General features: G+C 35.5%; 1 protein-coding gene across 1 annotated transcript in view; it reads right to left on the bottom strand.

The window, feature by feature from the left end:
• Positions 1 to 19315, bottom strand: part of TMTC2 (transmembrane O-mannosyltransferase targeting cadherins 2) — a 397116-nt gene that overhangs the window by 111824 nt on the left and 265977 nt on the right. Inside the window, exon 8 of the mRNA XM_047066931.1 lies at positions 12661 to 12782. Coding sequence (XP_046922887.1) covers positions 12661 to 12782 — 122 coding nt within the window. The remainder of the gene's footprint in view (positions 1 to 12660; positions 12783 to 19315) is intronic.

Genomic DNA, 19315 nt, shown 5'->3' with positions numbered 1-19315 from the left:
GAAATGCTATGTCCATACCCATGTTCATTGCAGCATTACTCGCAGCAGCTATGTGGTGGAAGTAACCTGAGTGACTACTGGAAGATGAATAGAAACCACAGAAAACGTGGTATATACACACAATGCAACAGTATCCAGCCTTAAAAAGGAAGGAAATCCTGTCATATGCTACAAAATGGTTGACCGTTGGGGACAATTATGTTTGTGTTTTTTTTTTTATTTTTTTTAACGTTTAATGTTTATGATGGTAATTTTATGTTATGTGTTTTTTGTAAGATTTGTTTTCTTGTTTGTTTGTTTATTTATTCATTTAGTGTGAGGGGGTGCATGAGCAGAGGAGGGGCAGAGAGAGGGGGACAGAGGATCTGAAGCAGGCTCTGTGCTGACAGCAGGAAGCCTGATGCAAGGCTCAAACTCATGAACCATAAGATCATAACCTGAGCCAAAGTTGGACACTCAACCAACTGAGCCACTCAGGAGTCCCTGTTATGGGGATTTTTAAACCACAAAAACAAACAAAAAACACACGGTGGAAAAAAAGTAGAGAGGGAAGAAAAAGAAGCCTCTGACAACAAATAAAAAACTGTAACAAACATGGCTAACATTAATTCAAATATATCAATAATCACTCAAAGTGTGAATGGTCTAGATACACCAATTAAAAAATAGAGACTGAAAGTAAATAATAATAATAATGATAATAATAATAATAATAATAATAATAAAAAGAGCCCAACTATACATTGTCTATAAAAAACCCACTTTAAATATAAAGACTGATAAGTAAAGCAAAGGGACAAATAAAGAAAAAACATACTAACACTAATCAAATAAAGTTCGAGTATTACTTTCAGACAAAGAAGACCTCAGAACAAGGAAAATTATTACACGTAAAGAGGGGCCTAATTAGGAGGTCCGGGGATACCAGGATGGAATACAGAATATGACAGAAGAATCATAATATATGAAAAATACATGAAATAAGCTCATTGAATAGGGTGAGGAACCAAAGTGCTAATCTATGTTAAGTTTGGAAATTATTTAAGTGTATAAAACAGAAGGCGAAAGAAATTATACATAAGAACAGTCTTCTAGGTGTTAAAGCTTTTTCCCATGGCAGTACAGGTGAACAATTCTAAAACAACTATACATGAATAGCAGACTGTGAACAATTAAGAAAATGTATGGTGCATGGTGGAAGCCAGATTTCTCTTTGTTGGAATGTGAAGTTACACATATCTATAATACATATTCTATAATAACTGTATCTGTATTAATATAAATGCAAGTCCATACTTATGCCTTCACCTCTAATCATAACTCTAGTCTCCTCTTCTTTATTTGTAACTTCCTATTCCAACAAAGAGAAACCTTTGTTCCACCCCTGAGAGAGCCCACATGTAACAGCACCCCAGTAGCAAGCAATAAGTACACCTAAGAATCTAGTTCATGGTTTCTAAACCATTCTCCAATAAAGAGAACGCTCCTTCCAAGGGCTCCTTGGAAAAATTTCTGACTCTCAGACTTCAACAGTAAATATAGAAGATGAACCCGGAGCATGTTTTAGTGACAGAAAATAAGAAAGTTCCCAAAGGTAAAGAGACACACACACCCATACCCACACAATGATGGAGGTATGTCAAGGGGATATATCAGCCTATGAAAGAGCTCCCATTGGTCAAAGCTGGGCAACAGAACTAATCTGAGCAACAAAATAAATAAAGTAGTATTGTGTTATAATCCAATGCATAAACTAAATATTTCTGAGTCCACTCTAATATACATAAAATTTTGAATGGATAATTGGGGAGAGGAGACAAATCTCCCATGCAGAAGAATTCCAAATAATTTATGCAGAGATTCTGTCCTCAAGGACAGGGAGCATAGCTCCCCTCTCCTTAAATACGGATCACACACAGTGACTTCCTTTCAAAGACTACAATATTGAAAGAGAAGGGCGAAATATCTTGACACTGGAGCGATATGATAAAAATACCTCAAGCCAGGTTATCAAAGTTAATATAAACGGTGATAAGTCTTACTGATAATACATAAATAACCTTGACTTGATATGATGAGAAGGACACTTTATCTCTGTGGTCTTCCTCCTCAAAACCAGTAACTCCAGTCTAATAACAAAACGTCTGCCAAAGACCCACTGAGGAACATTCTACAAAATGTATGACCATTACTCCTCAAAAACAAGTTAAGACTGAGAAACTTGATCAGATGGAGCTAAGGAGACAAGGCAACGAAATGAAATGTGGGATCTTGGAATAGCAAAAGAACAGCAAACAAAAGTGAACATACCTGAAAAAAATATAAACTTTATTTAATAATCACATATGAATACTGGCTCATTAATCGTGATAAATGTGTGATACTAATACACAATGTTAACAGAGAAAGTTGGTTCAAGCGCATACTGGAACTCTCTGTACTAACCTCAGAATAATTCTGTAATCTAAAACTATTCTAAAAGTGTTTACTTAAAAATTAATTTCTTAAAAATCTATGTAAAAGCTACAAAATTTTAGCCTTTGGTTTATTTGACTTGAAAATACATAGGTATTTGTTAAAACATTCTCTTTTCCTATATGCTCTGAACAGTTTGTAACAACAGCAAATTCATAAGATAAAAATCTTTTAAAATACTTGTTATGATTCAAACTGCTAAATAAGAGGATGAGAATATTCCAGGCAAAGAAAAAACTCAAGCAAAATCGTAACTATTGCCTCTGATGGACTACTCTTTAGAGGATATAAGTATAAGCTTTTAGTACAGGTATTACAGGAAAAGACCTTAAAAACTGCCATGATCAATTGCTATTTCTATTTCAGAAATAAAAACAATTAAAAGTAATTTATATCTAGTTGCAAATGAATAAAGTGAATTTCCTCTTTCAAAATAATAGCTGAAATTTAGTGAGCATAAAAACAAAGTTATTTTTTTTGTATTCTGGAGAGGCCATACACATCCTCATCACATTATAACATTATCAACTGTAGTTCAACTTATTATGGATTTAAATTAATTTAGACAAAGGGCTATTTTTAGAGTAGTCCTAGCCCCAGTATTAATAAACTTTTACTTCCAAAATGCTGACCTTGGTGGCACCTCCATCCTGATTTCTGGAACCTTCCCACTAACTATTGCTGTTTCATCTCAAGACATAAACTAGAACAAACTATGTACTATATAATGTCTTCAGGTTCTATTTCCCAGGGATAAATTTTCCAGGCAGACCATTATATCTGACAACTACACTACCTATTTCTCCATTACCTGACATCATAATACATATAATGCACGGTCCGTGCCCATCTTAAATCCACTGCCACATGGTTAATATCCAACTTACCAAAGGGTCCTATTTATGCACGAATCCTGCATGTTGAGGTCTTCCACCTATGGTATCATTATTACAATGAACATGAATTACAGTGAGCCCTCAAGAATGTACCTTGTCACTTTTGACCAAGAGCCTCAATTATACCTCAGAAATGAGAGTCCTGCAATGTTAAGCCTTTGGAAAGAATTATGCTTTCCACTAAGAGAAGAAATAAATTCCTAGGTAGGTAAATCTCAGGTGTTCTGGCTCCAGCTCAATGTTCTACCAGGTAAAGGTCAGCAGTCTACTATACCCAAGTGTCCCACACTGTCCTCCCTTTCAGTTGGCCATGCAGTGTTTCCTTGTTCACAACCTAAAACATGAAACTATATACCATGTATGGCATCCCATACATCATATATACCCTATTCAAATTAAAATGTTAAACCTCACTACCACTGTTTCCCTTTTACTTTACATAGATACCTAAATCCATTTCACAATTACCCCTGTTAAAACTCTTTTTTTTTTTAATTTAACAATATACAGAGAGATTACCTTTTCACTTCAGAGCAGCATTACAAGAAAACCTAAAAACTGAGTGGAGGTTTAAGAATAATTTTTTGTGCATTTGGAAGTTAGACATTTATGCACTTGAGGCACTGTAATATGCAAGTTTTATCATAATAAACAAAGGCTCAAGAGCAATTTAAACAGAACAGCCTTCAGAAAAACCTAGGGGTGGTATAATCCAATAGAGTTTGGACACCGATCTTGATTTAGCCTCTGTGAATGTCAGCTTCCTCATTCTACATAGTGGGTATCTAGATATGGGATTGCATGAGGAAGTATTGGAATAGCATATACAAAATGTCTAGTTCATTGCATGATAACGAGTATCAATAAATATCAATAATTGCAGGACAAATTCCTTGAGTGTAATATGGGTAAATATAAGGGAAAATGACAAAAACGATACAGATTTGTGAACATGTTCCTAGTGAGGCTGGTTTGAACCTACTTAGGAGGCTGCAAAAATGAAAACTTTCACATTTGAGGACAGATGTGGCCTCCTTTATATGTGTGCATGTGTGTGAATATATACGTCCATATCCAGATGCCATAGAGAAAAGAAAAAGGCAATCTCCTTTTATAAAAGTATTGATTCAACTACTTAGGAGAAAAGACACTTGCTTTTGAAAAATACATGTTGTGTGGACCACCTTTCCTAAAGGTAAATATAGGCTTACACCAAGATATGTTTTTTAACAAGGAAAGACACTCCAATTTTCTATTAGAAAAAGAAATCAAGTGATGAAAATGTAAAACATAAAACAGAAAGGGTTTAACTCACATTAAAATGTTTTCATGCCTTATTACATAAGGGAAGAGAGCGTCAAAGAATAACAAGTTGATAGTCATTAAGTAGAATACGTGTGGTATAATACATCAATGGGGCTCATTTAAAAAATTAAAGAACTGTAAAATGGAAGAATAACACCTACCAAGTTGTGCGGAATCCCATTCCTATAATAAAAATGAAGGAGTAAGCGAGTAAGATTAAGGTACCTACCTCACTGTCCCTTCTGAAACAAAAGCCATGACAAAAGCCATAAGCATGGTAGCCCATAGCTAAAGTACCTGTCAGTGGCATTATTATGAATTTCTTGAGAATTCATTGAAAGAATTCTCACTGAGACCTTCCTGAGGTGAAGGAAGTGCCCTGCTGGTCGCTGTATCCCCAATGTTTACTATAGAGCATGAAATGAAGTTCAGCCTCAGAAAATGAGTGTTAAATGCAGGTTTTTATAAAGGATTTTTTTAGACTCCTTCAAGAAAGCCAAGCTATATTTAAGGGAAATACCACTTCCACATCTCCATCACTCCAATAATGTGGCATACCAGAGTACCGGGGGATTATGAGGTCTATGCCTGCTGGGTTATTGAAATTGCACTAGATGATAACTATAGACAAAACACAGAAACCAAATCAACAAAATCACAACGAAATGTAAGTTGGTTTAAAAGCAATATAACCTTACTTACCCCTAAATAAAAAGCTAACTGTTTTTTTTTCAAACACAGCAGTATGTATATGTAAATATAAAGCAGCTGGACTTATTTCATGTGACCTATAATGCCTGAGGACTTGATCATTTTAATTTTTAAGATTCCTAAGACAATGTGGCCAATGAAAATCTAACAATGACTTCTACTAACTGACATACAAGAGCAAAATAAAAGCCTAGAATATCTGGAGATGCCCTGGATTCCTGTGTCAGTCACAATAAGTAATTATAAGATTGATTGTAGATAACAAAATGTGTATCTTGAAGTGAGTGGGTGGTTTCTAAAAAAACAACCAGATTCATTATGCTTCAGAGTAAAAATAATACAATACCTGTATTATTTCCAGAATTCTAAAGCACGTTTCAGTGAAGTAACTTCATATAAAATACTTAGCCGAACCCTGTACTGAATTAAACTTTCTTCTACATTTCATTCAATATCTCGGATGCATGGTACATGTGATATCATGCCTTCTCTTTCCATAGGATAAATTGTGCAACTTGAACATACCCATAATAATTATTCGGTCAGAGTTACAGGGAGTTTTTGTCCCCCTCTCCCTCCTGTCTAAACATGGCCGTGCAGTGACCGTAATGAAGCACCCGAATGCTAGTTAATATACAAAATGGGAAGAACTTTGCAAAGAGGACCAAATGAAAAAAAAATAATCTAGGGTCTAAACAGCAATAATTATTACAAAAGACCCAGGGAAACATACAGCACTGTACTTCCACACAGACTACATCGACACCACCTTAGCCTGGGGTTGGAACTTTACAATGGAACCTCAAGTACTTTCACAACTGGAGTTTTATGTAGCCCAATTAACTCTGGCTAGACACAGAAGTCTGGCTCAGGGCTTCCATGCAGTAGCCAAAATAAAGGTTTTCTGTATCAAGAATTACTGTCAGTCTCCCATATCCTTCCTTCTCTCTTACTTACCCAAACCTGGAAAATAAGCTAACAGCCAAGGAACTTTTACTACAATTTAAGTCAATATTAATTTTACTGGCTCACAAAAACCGCAAAATATTTGCCTTAAATAAACTGAACAGGACAAAAAGAGAGGAAGACCAAAGAAACATTAAAGTGAGGATGTGCACACAAATAGAGAACACACAGCTTTAGAAACAACTATAAAATCATCTGAAATACCCAAATAATGGAAATGTTATTCCTTCCTTTCCTCTCTTAATGCATGCCCAATTTTAAATTCATGGCATTAGCCCTAGGTAACAAAGTTCAAACAAGGAATAAATCAAAATTTTAAAGAGAGCTCGTGTTTAGTATTTTAATTGGACATGACACTGGTATGAAAGTTCCATATATTTTAAAGAGAATGTCACCCGGGCCCAACTATATTTAAACACAGAGGGTACCAGTGACCCTAAGGCAGAACTATTCCATAGGGTATGCTGGAAAATTTGTATTCTGGTTTTCACGTAGGACCTAAAAGTGCCAATAGCCAAAAACAGAAGTCTTAAGTTCATGACTTATGATGCCTAGTAATAAAAATGTATTTAAGGTGATGTCTAAGAATAAGTTATAAAAAGTGGGAGAGATAAAGTACTGACTGACTTTTAGAATATCCAATCAGGTATAACAAGCTAAATTAAAACTTCCACTTTTAAAATTATTTAATACAAAGTGAAAATTAATGATGTTTAATTTAAAACCTTAAGGTTGTACCCAATTCTACTAAGTGAAGTTTTTCTTGAAGATGTTGCTTAATTCTTTGAAGCTCAGTTATCTCATTTATAAAAAGAGGATAATAATCATTATAAAGCTTCACAAAATAACACGCCAATCACAGGCACTCAAGAGATATACACCCCTCTTGTGCCCACCTCCCCTTCTGGGCTCTTGAAAGATTACATTGTGTCCACCGTATAATCATGCTATTGCTCATTAATTTATTCAGTACATATCATTGGAGTCATAGTGATGTCTAGCATGGAGTAGTAAGTTTCGATACATTTGCTGACTAAATGAAGGGATTAATGAGGAAACAAGGATCAGAGCAGGAAAGCAGAAATATTAAAAAGTCATGCACCCAGGGGTGCCTGGGTGGCTCAGTGGATTGAGCATACGACTTTGTCTCAGGTCATGATCTCATGGCTCATGAGTTTGAGCCCGCGTCGGGCTCTGTGCTGACAGCTCAGAGCCTGGAGCTTGCTTAGCATTCTGTATCTCCCTCTCTCTCTCTGCTCCTCTCCCACTCACTTTGTCTCTCTCTCTCAAAACTAAATAAAAACATTAAAAAAAAAAAAGTCATGCACCCAGCCCTTAAATAACTTAAAACCTGAAATGTACAGGGATAGTTACCAAGATATGAAATGCCACCTACTGAAGAGATCAAGAAGGTAAGTGAAAACTTAGTTCCTCCTCCATGTGTAAGGTCAAAAGACCAAGATTTATGTCTGCTCTTCAATCTGGGAGATGGTACTATAAGAGATACTAAACCAGTGCTATGAAAATACGAAGAAAGAAAAAATTAACTGCTTGAAAGACTCAGGAAAGACTTCATATAAGAAGTAATATTTAAGTGGAGAGGCAGAGACAAAGGACATTTTCCAGGGGAACAAAAAAGGATTTGATCTATGGAATTTGTCAAAGCATTCTGGGAAACTCAAAATCACTTTGAACTTTCCTAAATACCACAAATACTACAAATTCTTAAACGTTTGTATGAAAAAACATACTGGTGGTAATAAAACCACTGTAAATAATTTTTTTCTGATTTCTCTTATAAAAATATAAATCTTATATAAAATCTCACTGTATGGTCTAAGTCTGATTTAGCTGTGTGCCATTTTTACATATTTTGCTTGTGGTCAGTTTTGACCAAACAGTAAAAACACTACCCACCTTATTTTTTTCTCTTCTCTTGAGACTAATAGCCAATTCCATTTTATAATATCTTATATTTAAAGCATTCAGAAGTCAAAATGTGTGGCATTTTCCACTTCGCAAACTCCATGTTAAGTCAATGGCATATAACCAGGCTCAAAAACCCTAAATTAGACAAAGACCATCCATTGGGATAAGAAATTTGCCAAATCTCATAATTCAAAAAGAAGCTGTTAAAGATGGTTGTGGGATTTTTGGCACTGTGATTTTAAGCCTTTCCATAATAAGGCTTGTATTTCATCTAATCAGCTAGTCGGAAACTATAAAAATTTTGTTGGTGGGGGGGAATTAAAATTTGGATTGTAATACACGAGTCTTTCCTTCCCTTCCATATGTTTCAGTAAATTAAAACTTCTAAATCTTGTTTTTATAAAAAAATGCCTTCTAAAAAATAAAGCAGCCTGTAAAATCATATTTTTGGTACAGGAAACTTAAAATATACTCATGCTTGAAAAGAAGAAGAAAAAAAGAACACATGGTTTCTATATCCAAAGCAGTGTTACGGTCTAGGTATATTCAGAATTAAGTACATTTGAGCTTTCATCTTTTTTCTCTTTACTAAATGACTTTTTAAAAAAAATCAGGCATCTTAAACTTTTTAGGTATTTTTTGAAGGTAATCCTTTATCAATTTAATTAAAGATGTTTCCATCTGAATTCCATAAGAACATCTCAAAGACAGTAGTTGTGGCAAGAGGTATACATGATTTGTTCTCATGAGGAACTGTGTGAATTACCACCCTTAAGAATAGGAAATAAAAAGGTTTTTACAAGGTTAAAAAAAAATTACCAAATGATTAAACTCGACATGTTATGATCCTGTAAACATCAGAAATAGCAAATTATACTCTCCAACTCTGAGATATGTTCTCCTTTTCCTTTCTCTGTCCTTTCTCCATTGGGCCTTACTATTTCTTTCATAATTTCTTCTTCCACGTTTTTTTATTTCTTCATCTTTGTTTGTATATGAAAAGATTTCCTTATCTTTATTCTCCATTCCTTCCTTCCTTCTTTGCTTCCTTTTCTTCTCCCTCCTTCCCTTCCTTCCTTCCTTCCTTCCTTCCTTCCTTCCTTCCTTCCTTCCTTCCTTCCTTCCTTTTTGCAATCTCTACGCCCATGTGGGGTTTGAACTTATGACCCCGAAATCAATTCCCATGTTCTACTGACTGAGCCAGCCAGGTGCCTGTAGTCTCCTATCCTTTAAATGAAAGTTGTTTGTCCTCATATCTTTAATTTCTAAAAGCTCTTGTTGTTTTATTTTTTTCTTCATTATTTATGTTTTTATAGCATCTTGCTTTTATAAAATGCTATGTTACTATCTCTAAGGATTTTTTAAAAAAATTTTCTTCTGTTTCCTCCATCTTCCTTCTCCTAATAATTTGCTTCAGTTCCAATCGCTTACATTCAAGGTTTCCTAAATATGAGTGATGGTTTTTGGTTGCCCACTGTTATTCAAAAGTTACTTAATAAAAGCTGAATGGAGTTCCTTAGGCATCAGTGTGCTTCATAGACCGAGAAGATTCACTTTTGTGTATCTGGTTTGGGAGCTAGTCATTTATGGGTGACCTCCAAATGTAGGTATGTGGATTTCTGTTCCCTACAGTGTGCCACTTTCTCCAGGTAAGAATTCTACAATTTCTCAGGGGTGGGACAGGTGTGTGTGTGTGTGTGTGTGTGTGTGTGTGTGTGTGCATGTGCACACGTGTATGCGTTGCGGTGCTGGACAAGTATAACTCTGTGTTGCTGGTATTATGCATGTGGTTGGGGAGGGGTACTAACAATCTGCGTACTTCAATGGAAGATACTGAGTCAAACTTTTCAGTCCTCTCTGCATTTCACTTTCAACTGTGCAAGCTATTCCTGCTTCATGAACCTGTCTTACTCAGCTGCTCCACTATAAACCTTCTTTTCCCTGCCTTGGAAGTGACTGCCTGGATGCTGGCATTGAGCACTGGGGGAGAGACCTGATGGTTTCAGACACAGTTTACAACTGATTACCCCATTTAATAAAGGCTCCTTAACACTCTCTTCTATGCCAGCCCCTCCAAGTCTTGAGTCTCTCTGGGTTTCTTTTTCAGTATGTAAGATTTCTTTTCATTGTTACCCCATCCCAAAGCCTCTTCAGATGTTGGACTCTGTTCTCTTTCTTTCTGTCTCTCTCTTTCTTCCTTTCTTTCCTTCCAATTTTTTTTATGTTTATTTATTTTTGAGAGAGACAGAGTGTGAGCAGGGGAAGGGCAGAGAGACAGGGAGACACAGAATCTGAAACAGGCTCCAGGCTTGGGCTGTCAGCACAGAGCCCGACATAGGGTTCAAACTCACAAACGGTGAGGTCGTGACCTGAGTTGAAGTTGGATGCCTAACTCACCGAGACACCCAGCCGCCCCTGGTGGATTCTGTTCTGACAAATCAGTTGTAATACCTCTTTCCACTTTCTGACTTCCAAAAATCATCTTAAATTTCACCTCCCCATTTTGATTGTTCCTGTGAGGTTATTCCTTCTCAATATTTTATTCAGTATTATAAATATTTAGTATAATATTTAGGATTATTATTCTTTGTTTACCCACATGATCACATTTCTTTGTTCACATTCTTTTTGCAACGTAATCAGCAACTCCTTCTAGATTTAATTGTGTTCTTTTGAAGGACATCTTCAGTAATTTCTTCAGCAAGAGTTTCTAGTGGCCTGGTTTTAATTTAATTTCTTGGCCTAGGGATTTCATGACCATGCAAGTAAAGCAAATTCAAAACTCAAAGCCAGACAAAAGGAGGGCAGTAGTAAAAATTCATTCCTTCTCCATCCAAATCCCATGCTGAGATAGGCAAACCTTCATGCTGCCTTCTTATAGCAGTATGCAAATTTACTCCAGATTATCCTTTCACAGAGGGTATGAATTTTCCTGCTTCATTTAGGTATCTAATCCCTGGCCATTCACTGGTCCAAAGCTTTGTCTCTTACTCCAGCAAGAATGAAAACAAACAAAAAGCCCTTTCCCTCCAGTTGCCACAACTGGTAAGCTATACCAGATTAGCTACCAGATCAGCCAACGGTTTTACTGTTCTGACATTCGGTTACCCCTCACTTCCCGCCCTTAGGAAATTCTCTCACTACTTTTTGAACTCAGCTACGCATTGAGAGTTGTCTGCTTTATTAAGGACACCTAGATATATTTTAGTGGGGTATTTTCTGGTACTTAGTCTGCCTGTACCATTTAAGTGTTTAGTCTACCATCTTCTGTAGAAAATAAAATGTTATTACTTTTATTTGTTTATTTTTTTCAACGTTTATTTTATTTTTGGGACAGAGAGAGACAGAGCGTGAACGGGGGAGGGGCAGAGAGAGAGGGAGACACAGAATCGGAAACAGGCTCCAGGCTCTGAGCCATCAGCCCAGAGCCTGACGCGGGGCTCGAACTCCCGGACCGCGAGATCGTGACCTGGCTGAAGTCGGACGCTTAACCGACTGCGCCACCCAGGCGCCCAACTTTTAAATAATTATAAGCTACCTTTCTATGAATTCACTTAGAAATTACTTTCCTGACCATCTGTCCTATGCTTTTCTAGGAGTCATTTAGTTTTATTAATATTGAAGAGAGATTAGGTGATATAACTGCAACAACACAGACAATAGGTTGGGATAGGGATCAAAGGTTGGTCCGACTGCTTATTCTTAACTGGATAAGCTCAGAACATTTACTTACCTTGAACAATCCTCTACAGTGTAAAATAAGACGTCAACATTACTTTGAAACACATGAAATTATGATTTTTATAAATCACAATGGTAGAATTCCAGCAATTTCTTATGCTTCAAACTAACACCACTTTCATGAGAATGTGGCCTCCGAGACTGCTGGTCACATAGTGGGTGGCCAAATGATGGCTCCACTTCTCTTCTGGAATGATTTCCAATTAGTAGAAATTCCAGGTGACACTAATTCACACACATGCAAAGCATTACATAATGCTAGCTATTTGGAAAGAATCAGACTGAGTTCTACAGTGTAGCCAATGGGGGGCTAACAGTGGTTTGTAGAACATAATCTTCATACAAATATTGTTATTATGAGAAATCCATTATGTAATCCATATATGGGATTCACCATCTATATTTTTCCATTAAGTTACATCAAAGATCACGACATACCACATTTTAGCTATGGCAAACTCTACAGCCAAGCAAATACATTTGTCTATAGGTTCTATACAGAGTTCTAACTCAGTGTTACCATCACTACCTCCTAACAGTATGAGTCAATCAGCTAAGAACCAATACCTTAAACTCTACCTCAGTCTGCATGGAGAAAACCAGCTTCTAAAGGGTGAGGAAGGAAGGTGTTACTTACTGTTAGAGCCAGCAGTTTCCCATAGGTCAGATGAGCAGGGATGTGGTCAGTCTTGGATCTCAATGATTCCATATACCAATGCTCTGCTTCAGGGAGTTTGCTTAATCGCATGTATGCTTCACCTGGGAAGAAAGTCATAAAGATCAACCTGAGGACACAGCTTTCCAACAATGCAATAGTAGCACATCATCGTATTTATACTCTATGAAACTTCAGATGCTGTGGCAAGTGCATTCACCCATTATCTTATTGGATTCCCCCAAAGTCACCATAATTTCCATTTCACATATATGAAAACTTGTATATGGAGAAATTAAGTGAAACGGTTAAATTCAAAACTTTAGTAACTAATAAAGCTTTGATTTTTTAACCTAATAACCTCGAACCCATAAGCATACACCCTTTGTCTTTTTCTTTTTCTTAAAGATAAGTTTGTTCTTTCTTATGTACAGTCAATTGTTCTGTTTTATTCACATTCATTTATTCCTTTAGAAATTCAAGCATTTATAGAATAACTACTAAGTAGAGAGAATTATGAGGACTTGGACAAAGAAGTTTAAGGTCCTTCCAAGATTTACAACATTGTTGAGAAAATAAGATCAGTAGAAGGAGTCAAGAATATTTTGGATTAAGTAGTGGTGCTAGATTTTTTTCACAAATTATTTGCATTTTATATTTTAATAAATAAATAAAATTTATGAGTATCACTTGCAAAATTCCGTGAATATATGATAATTATTTAGCACACCCAGTACCATGTACAGAACTAGTGAAGAGTTTCAGCCATCAGTTATTACTTTCAAGTTAAGCAAATTTTACCTGCCAAAGAGCATTTCACTAACAGCCAAGCAAGAGAATGAAAACAAAAAAACAAAAACCCCAAAAACTGGAAGTAAAACCAAACGTATATCGGTTCCTTACTTATTATCATCCCCCTCCTTTATTTGCTTACACTATGGACGAATTTTTACCTGATGGGAATATTATATTTTAAGCTGATCTGTATATTTAAGTATTATAGTTTTAATAAGCACTGCAAATATAGAAGCTATTCAATTTCTAAGACCAGGTAATAGACTGGTAACTGGAATTATTTTTCAGGCAGACCATTGGAGCTTAACTAATCAGAACTACGATAGCTTTTTCCATTTTAAGGCATAATCAGAGGCTTTTCCTTCCACACTGGCTATACCTCTTTGCTTCAAAGGAAGAACTAGCCTCCTTTTACTTTAATCATATTCCCTTTATATTAGCCCAGTGCTGTCAATACAAGTATGTTTGAAGAATTGAATTAAGTCTCCTCACCTTTTGAGTTCCCTTTGCCCAGCTGGTTAGTAAAAAAATACGAGTGACAAATACGTAATATGAACAAAAATGTATACACCACTCACACACGTCTATGTGTTTCTGGTTCTCAGAATAGTTCTTAAACTATACTGTCATAAAAATGATAGTGCAACATTTTTTCTTTTAATCTAAAACTTAAAATGTGTTTGCATTTAAGAAGAATTTAGTTAGATTAAATAGAATGCTCAGGGGGAATGCAAGAAATACTGAAGCAAAGACCAAAGACTGAAATTAAATAAACAAAATGCTCACCGTTATTAGCAGGAGGATTAGGCATAATTTTTTTTTAATTTCACATTTCTATAATATTGTATTGTTATAATATCTCTATAAACACGAAACATTGTCAGACAGATTTATTTTTCTTTTTGTCATGTTGAGCTAACAAATGTTTCCCAGGAAAGCAAACAGTAAGTTTTTCTAGGGCAAGTGAACCATTTCTTCATACTAAAATGATACTAGATGTGATTTATGTAACAGAAAGAATGTGACGATATCTAAATATTGATAAGTTTAAAGCAATTAATGACAAATTATATCCAAATATCTGTATCTAAAGTGGATTCCAAAGACAGTAGAAAACATACACTAACTTCAGAGTTGGAAGAAAAAGATGGGCCAGAATTGCAGATTCTGTTTGGAAACAACCTGAACTTCTTTGGGTCTTTAAGGCCTCATAGGTCAGCTTTCAGAAACTGAACCATCATTGCCTTTAATATAACTTCTACTTTTCATTTATATAAAAAAAAAATTAACTAATGGGCATCTGGGTGGCTCAGTCGGTCAAACGTCCAACTCTTGGTATAGTCTCAGGTCATGGTCTTGCAGTATCGTGAGTTTGAGCCCTGCGTCAGGCTCCAGTGCAAGCCTGCTCGGGATTCTGTCTCTCTCCCTCTCTCTCTGCCCCTCCCCCACTCGTGCTGTCTCTCTTGAAATAAATAAAATTTAAAAAATTAAAAAGTAACTAAAATAAAAAATTCAGCTAATTTGTAGAATAGTAAATAGTGGGTTTTATGTTCAAAATAAAAAGAATGTGAGAGAACCTCAATTCCATAGCAATTCTGAGATGGAGATCTGTATTGCATTTAAGTTGTCTGAAAATCATTGCACAAAGTGTTCTATTTTTTCAAGTCATAAATCTACTACTAAAAGTTATTTTGCAATGAAATATTAACTTGCTAAATAATTAGTGGCTGGCCCATTTTCTTCAATAATAACTCACAAGTAATTTAATAATTTGAAAACCTTGTGAGATGGAGAAATATAAAAGGGCTACAAGAAATATAATGTAATAATGCATCTTGGCAAGTATATGAAAATGCAAATGACCAGCCTACTTAGGTACTACTCATTACCACTCAGAAAAACTTCATGCAACCTTTCACTGTATCTCAATAATAACACTGGCAACCATTTGTATTGAATATTTATTATGAATTAGAGTAGCAAGCCATAGAGGGCACATGTTTGACTTATGTACACTTACTCCTCTTATTCCATATCGCTGGGCATGTAGAATGTTTTCTCCCTTAGCCCCACGATGAGCCTTCACACATTACCCTCCTTCAACTGCTACCAACTAACTGTTTAGGTTAGGTTTGCAAGATGAAACAGAAGATTTTCAATCTCTGTATTAGTTGTTTATATATGCATCTCATTTTTTTTATTAAGGAATATCTTTACCTAGATTTCACAGATGAGAACACTGAGAAGCAGAGCAGTAAATAAAACGCACAAAACCATAAATGAGGAAAGTGGTAAGGCTGCATTTCAAACCCAGGACAACTTGACCTCAAAGCACACCGCTTTGACCTACTGGTAGTGAATAATCACAACCTTTTCAACTCTCCAGCTCAGGTGAAAATTATACTCTTTCTCACTCCTGGAAAATTGTTTTCTAGCTTTGTGATACATTGGCCATCAAGATCATTTCACTTTGCCTGGGGCTTATCTACTGAATTAAGGAAATAAGGAAGAACAATAATAATCTATAGTTGACCTTTAAAAATGCTTCTGCTGCATATGTTATTCAGCTCTTAAGAGGGGAATATGTATCATGCAAGATGCACTTCAGTACTATGGTTAATCTTAACACAAAAACAGCCTATAAAAATGGTAATAAAATCAAGATGTAAAACCTAAAATGCAAGAAAATGATAATGGATGAATTTAAATGTGTTTAAAAAGTGACTCAGTAAAGATGTAGGCAACAAACAATATACAGGCAAGTACTGGATATATCCCTGGCACTGACAACATAGGAACTTCACATTTCTCATGCCTAATTCATACTAGGAATTAGAATACTCATTTTATGGATGAGGAGGAAGGCTCAGGAATGGACAGTGACTTGCACAAGTACAGTTAATAATCCTATTCTAAAGTTCGAATGGTTGTAAAGCTCATGCTTTTCTCTACTGCATCGAAATGCCTACCATATAAAGTTTATTATTTATCAAATACTTCCTAATGTCTTAAATATATTATCTTTATACTTGTACATTATGCCTACATTGTAATTAACATCAGTCTCATTGTACAAATGAAGAGACTGTGGCTCACTGAGATTAAGCATCTTGTTCAATGTTTAAAACCGAGCAAATCCCAGATTCAGGATTCAGATTAGAGTTCTCTCTGGCTCTTTCACCATACCATTCTGTCCAAATACTATAAAAAAGTAATTAGAGAGGGGATAAAATAACCGCAAAAAAAGTGCCATCAGTGGATTCAGTTTTGGGGGAGAATGAGATATATGTAATCCTTTAAGCTTCATTAAAATATTAAAATCATAAAAATTCCATGAAGGAAATGGCTACAAGACAAGAAAATTTTACATTCAATGAGGAAGGAAATGAAAATACTTGTTCAGGAATAGGGTGGAGAGGGGAGGGTTAAGTTAAGCCATCTTCTCTGGTACTGTAATTCTTCTTAACTTACAATAATAGAAAAAAATGTTTATAGCACCCAGGAGGAAAGAAGCAATGATGACTATGTTTCCTTCTCATCTTGCAAAAAAAAAAAAAAAAAAAAGAATAAATAAAATAGAGCCACTTTCATAAGAATGAGAAGATTTGCTGTGATGATGTAGTGGTCAGGTTCATCACCCAGATTTATTTCCGATTCACTCACAGACAAAAGGGATTTGGATGTCTCCAGGCTGGCTTCAAGCAGATATAAACCAGTTTCAGATGTAGAACAAATAGTGTCACTCTTCCTCCCTAAAAAGCCCTGGGTCTAAATAACGCAGGCAAAGGCTAACTCCTTAAAGGAAAGAATGCCGGATTATTGATGATGTAATAGCCCAGATCTCACTGATTCTCATGTTTCAAGTTACTGGACAGCTCTGGCTTGCAGATAAAGAATAGAGTACGTAATGGGACATACTACCCGTACTTGCTAGAGTTACCTTTTGTTTCTCCTGCCCTTGCTCAACAGTATATAGCTATGTGAAGATTCATAGCTTCCTTACATTTTCTTTCCATTTTACTGAGATATAATTAACATATAACCCTGTGTAAGTTTAAGGTGTACAGCATAATGACTTGATTACATATACTGTGAAATGATGGCCACAACGAGTTCAGTTAACATTCATCATCTGACATAGATACGTAAATCTTATAAAGAAAAACAATGTTTTATTTTTTTCCCTGTGATAAGAACTTTTAGGATCTGCTTGCTTAGCAACTTTCAAATATGCCATACAGATGCATTAACTGTAGTCATCACATTGTACATCATATTCCCAGAATTTATGTATCTCATACTGAAAGTCCGCACCTTTTGACTGCCTTCATCCAATTCTCCCATCTCTGAATTCCCTATTTTAAAAACTAAAACAAAACAAAATAAAAAACCAACAACTTTGTGACCAGCTTTACCAAAAGTGATCACCCCTTACTCAACTTTTATAATAATTGAATAATTGTCAAATGTTTCTTTTTTATTCTCGAATACTCTCTTTCATACCAACTTAGGTTAAGCAACAGGATAATATAATGACGGTAAACATAAAGGTTAATGAGATATTCTTCATTTTTACCTTCATGGAACTTATAGTCAAATGACAAATATATTTATGAGTATTTTCCGAAGTTTGATATTTAGATGCACATGACACAAAACTTTTTAATACTTATCCTTTATTTAATCTGTGTTTAAAAATGTAATTTCATATGGGCTCCTGGGTGGCTCAGTAGGTTAAGCATCTGACTCTTGATTTCACCTCAGGTCATGATCTCACAGTTTGTGGGTTCAAGCCCCACACTGGTCTCTGTGTTGACAGCACGGAGTCTGTTTGGGATTCTCTGTTTCCCTCTCTCTCTTTACCCCTGCCCTGCTAGCCCTGTATCTCTCTCTCAAAATAGATAAACATTAAAAAAAAGTGTCATTTCATAGATATCACGGTTTAGAAGGTAGAAAAATACCAAATAAATAATAATACAGACAGTGGCTGTGAGCAAAATCACAACAGAGGAATACAAATGAAGTGTGGAGCACACAGAATTATGCAAACCCAGCTATCATTTGAGGAAAAAGTTTTAGAGTTGTTTGTAAAACAAAAACTGCTCCACCAGCACACGGGGGAGAAAATCTAGTTTTGTAAAAGGCTCACAGCTTTAAAGAATGGGAACACTCCTATCGGCCGCACGGTCTTTTTAGCAGGCTTCCTGCTGCCAATCCAGTGAAATCATGTCGTTGCCAATACTCCGAATTTTGGAATACTTTGCCTGAAGATCAGGCATTTAATTCCACACTAATTTCTAAGCTTTCCAAGTTTGAGGACTTGGCTGGTCACCAAGGTGATCATTCCATTTTAGGAAATTATTATTCTCCATGTAAGACATTAGATTTTTTGGGGGTGTTTTTGATACTTAGTGTTATGTGCTGGTCACTTTTCTTTCAAGGGGCATTTTACCAATTTTCACATTTGTTATGATGATTTCCTTTTTATATGTTCTTTAATTATTGCCTTGGGGAATAATTTTGCCACATAATTTTAAAATAAAATAAATGCATTTTAATTAATTAACTGATTAATTTGGTTGTTTCATTTACCTGTTGAACTTACTTACATTTATGATGTAGCACTGAATTATGACGAGTTATATATATACCAAAACAGTAGCTAGATAGCTGTGTTTCTAATTATTACTTTGCCATTATATAGTTGCATGGTTGTGGACAAGTAAGTTTTTTGACAGGGCCTTAGATTTATCACCTACAAAATGAGGGGCTAAAAATAAATAATTCCATAATTTCCAAAATGATACAGATAATCATTTGTGGATTCACCAATGTCTAGTAT

This window comes from Lynx rufus, unplaced genomic scaffold, assembly GCF_022079265.1.
Source record: "Lynx rufus isolate CCGP_SWC_20201006 ecotype Redwood Valley unplaced genomic scaffold, mLynRuf1.p SCAF_7, whole genome shotgun sequence".
NCBI lineage: Eukaryota > Metazoa > Chordata > Mammalia > Carnivora > Felidae > Lynx > Lynx rufus.
This window is presented reverse-complemented; position numbering and strand designations above follow the sequence as displayed.